General features: G+C 45.6%; 1 protein-coding gene across 2 annotated transcripts in view; it reads right to left on the bottom strand.

Annotated features, from left to right (window-relative positions):
• fgd4a (FYVE, RhoGEF and PH domain containing 4a) overlaps positions 1–677 on the bottom strand; it is a 39,569-nt gene extending 38,892 nt beyond the window's left edge. For both annotated transcript variants that reach the window (XM_084476986.1, XM_084476985.1), the window contains exon 1: positions 638–677. In XM_084476986.1, coding sequence (XP_084333112.1) covers positions 638–662 — 25 coding nt within the window. In that variant the 5' untranslated portion in view covers positions 663–677. The remainder of the gene's footprint in view (positions 1–637) is intronic.
• Between the last annotated feature and the right edge of the window lie 453 nt (positions 678–1,130).

The following is a 1,130-nucleotide window of genomic DNA, read 5'->3' on the forward strand; positions in this document are numbered from 1 at the left end:
CAAACAAGAAGGACACAAACATGCCCACTTTAATCTGGGGGGAAATACCGTCTCCAAGTCATTTAGAAACTTGAAACCATGCCAGGCTTCAAACCAACATGTCCAGGGATGCAGTCAGATGGGAACAGTGGAAAATAAAGCAAGGAGCCGGCCGCTTGGGAAGGGGCCAGAAATAACATTTAGAAAATAGTGCCCACTGTTTGGGTAAAAATAAGAGATTAACCAAATGCAGATCTCCCAGGACATCAGAGGCCAAGAGCCAAGGGAAAGTGCTCAGGAAATGTTCTACTAATACCTTGTTAGTGCAAAGACCAGGAAGGACCATGTAATGGAGCCATTTGTGAATATGCGTCAAAGGTCGGATTGTAGAAATTTGAACAAAAGCTGCCTAGCTATACATTGTGTAGTTTATGGAAAGCTAGGGTATACATTTGCTGGCAGAGGCCATAATACCGGTACTTAATACATAATTCCATGCATACCACACATACTTAAAACACAATGTTACATAATAGAAAGCCTACATATTAGCATTCTTTATGTAATAGTAAAAGTAATCCTTGAATCTGCAAGCATCGGTTGAGAAGCAACGTTTAAACATGTAACGAAATACCAAGCACAAGCCTTCAGTTCTTACCATAACAGCACAGCATCCCAACCATTGCGTTTCTACCTCTACGTCTCCAAAACCAGTATTTTCGGCGCCGTTGCATCATCAAAATCCCTTGTCAATGTAAGTCCAGTTTAAAAAAGTCAATGTAAAAGTCCAGTGTAAGTCATGGTAAAAAAATTAAAAAGACAACAAAAAAGATTGCACTCTAAGCTCAACACACACAGTACGCCAGCCCCTTCCTGAGTGTGGATCACCCCGCCGTATGCCTCAGGTGGTCCGGCCTGTCCCCTGCCACGGGCCCCTGAAGTGAGGATCACCTACCCAAAGCAAGGCGCCTCAAACGGGCCCGCCGGTACCCGTTGGCCAGGCAGTCCATCCTGCTCTCCTATGCTGCTCAGCCACTGGGCGAGGCACCACACAAAAGGCTACGGTCCAGCCAGGAGCAGAGTGAGAGAGAGAAAGAGAGAGATAGGGAGATAACAGGTCGACTAATGGGGATCCAGCCAGAAGAGAATGT

The sequence above is a fragment of the Micromesistius poutassou genome (assembly GCF_964030765.1).
Source record: "Micromesistius poutassou genome assembly, chromosome: 13".
Taxonomy (NCBI): Eukaryota; Metazoa; Chordata; class Actinopteri; order Gadiformes; family Gadidae; genus Micromesistius; species Micromesistius poutassou.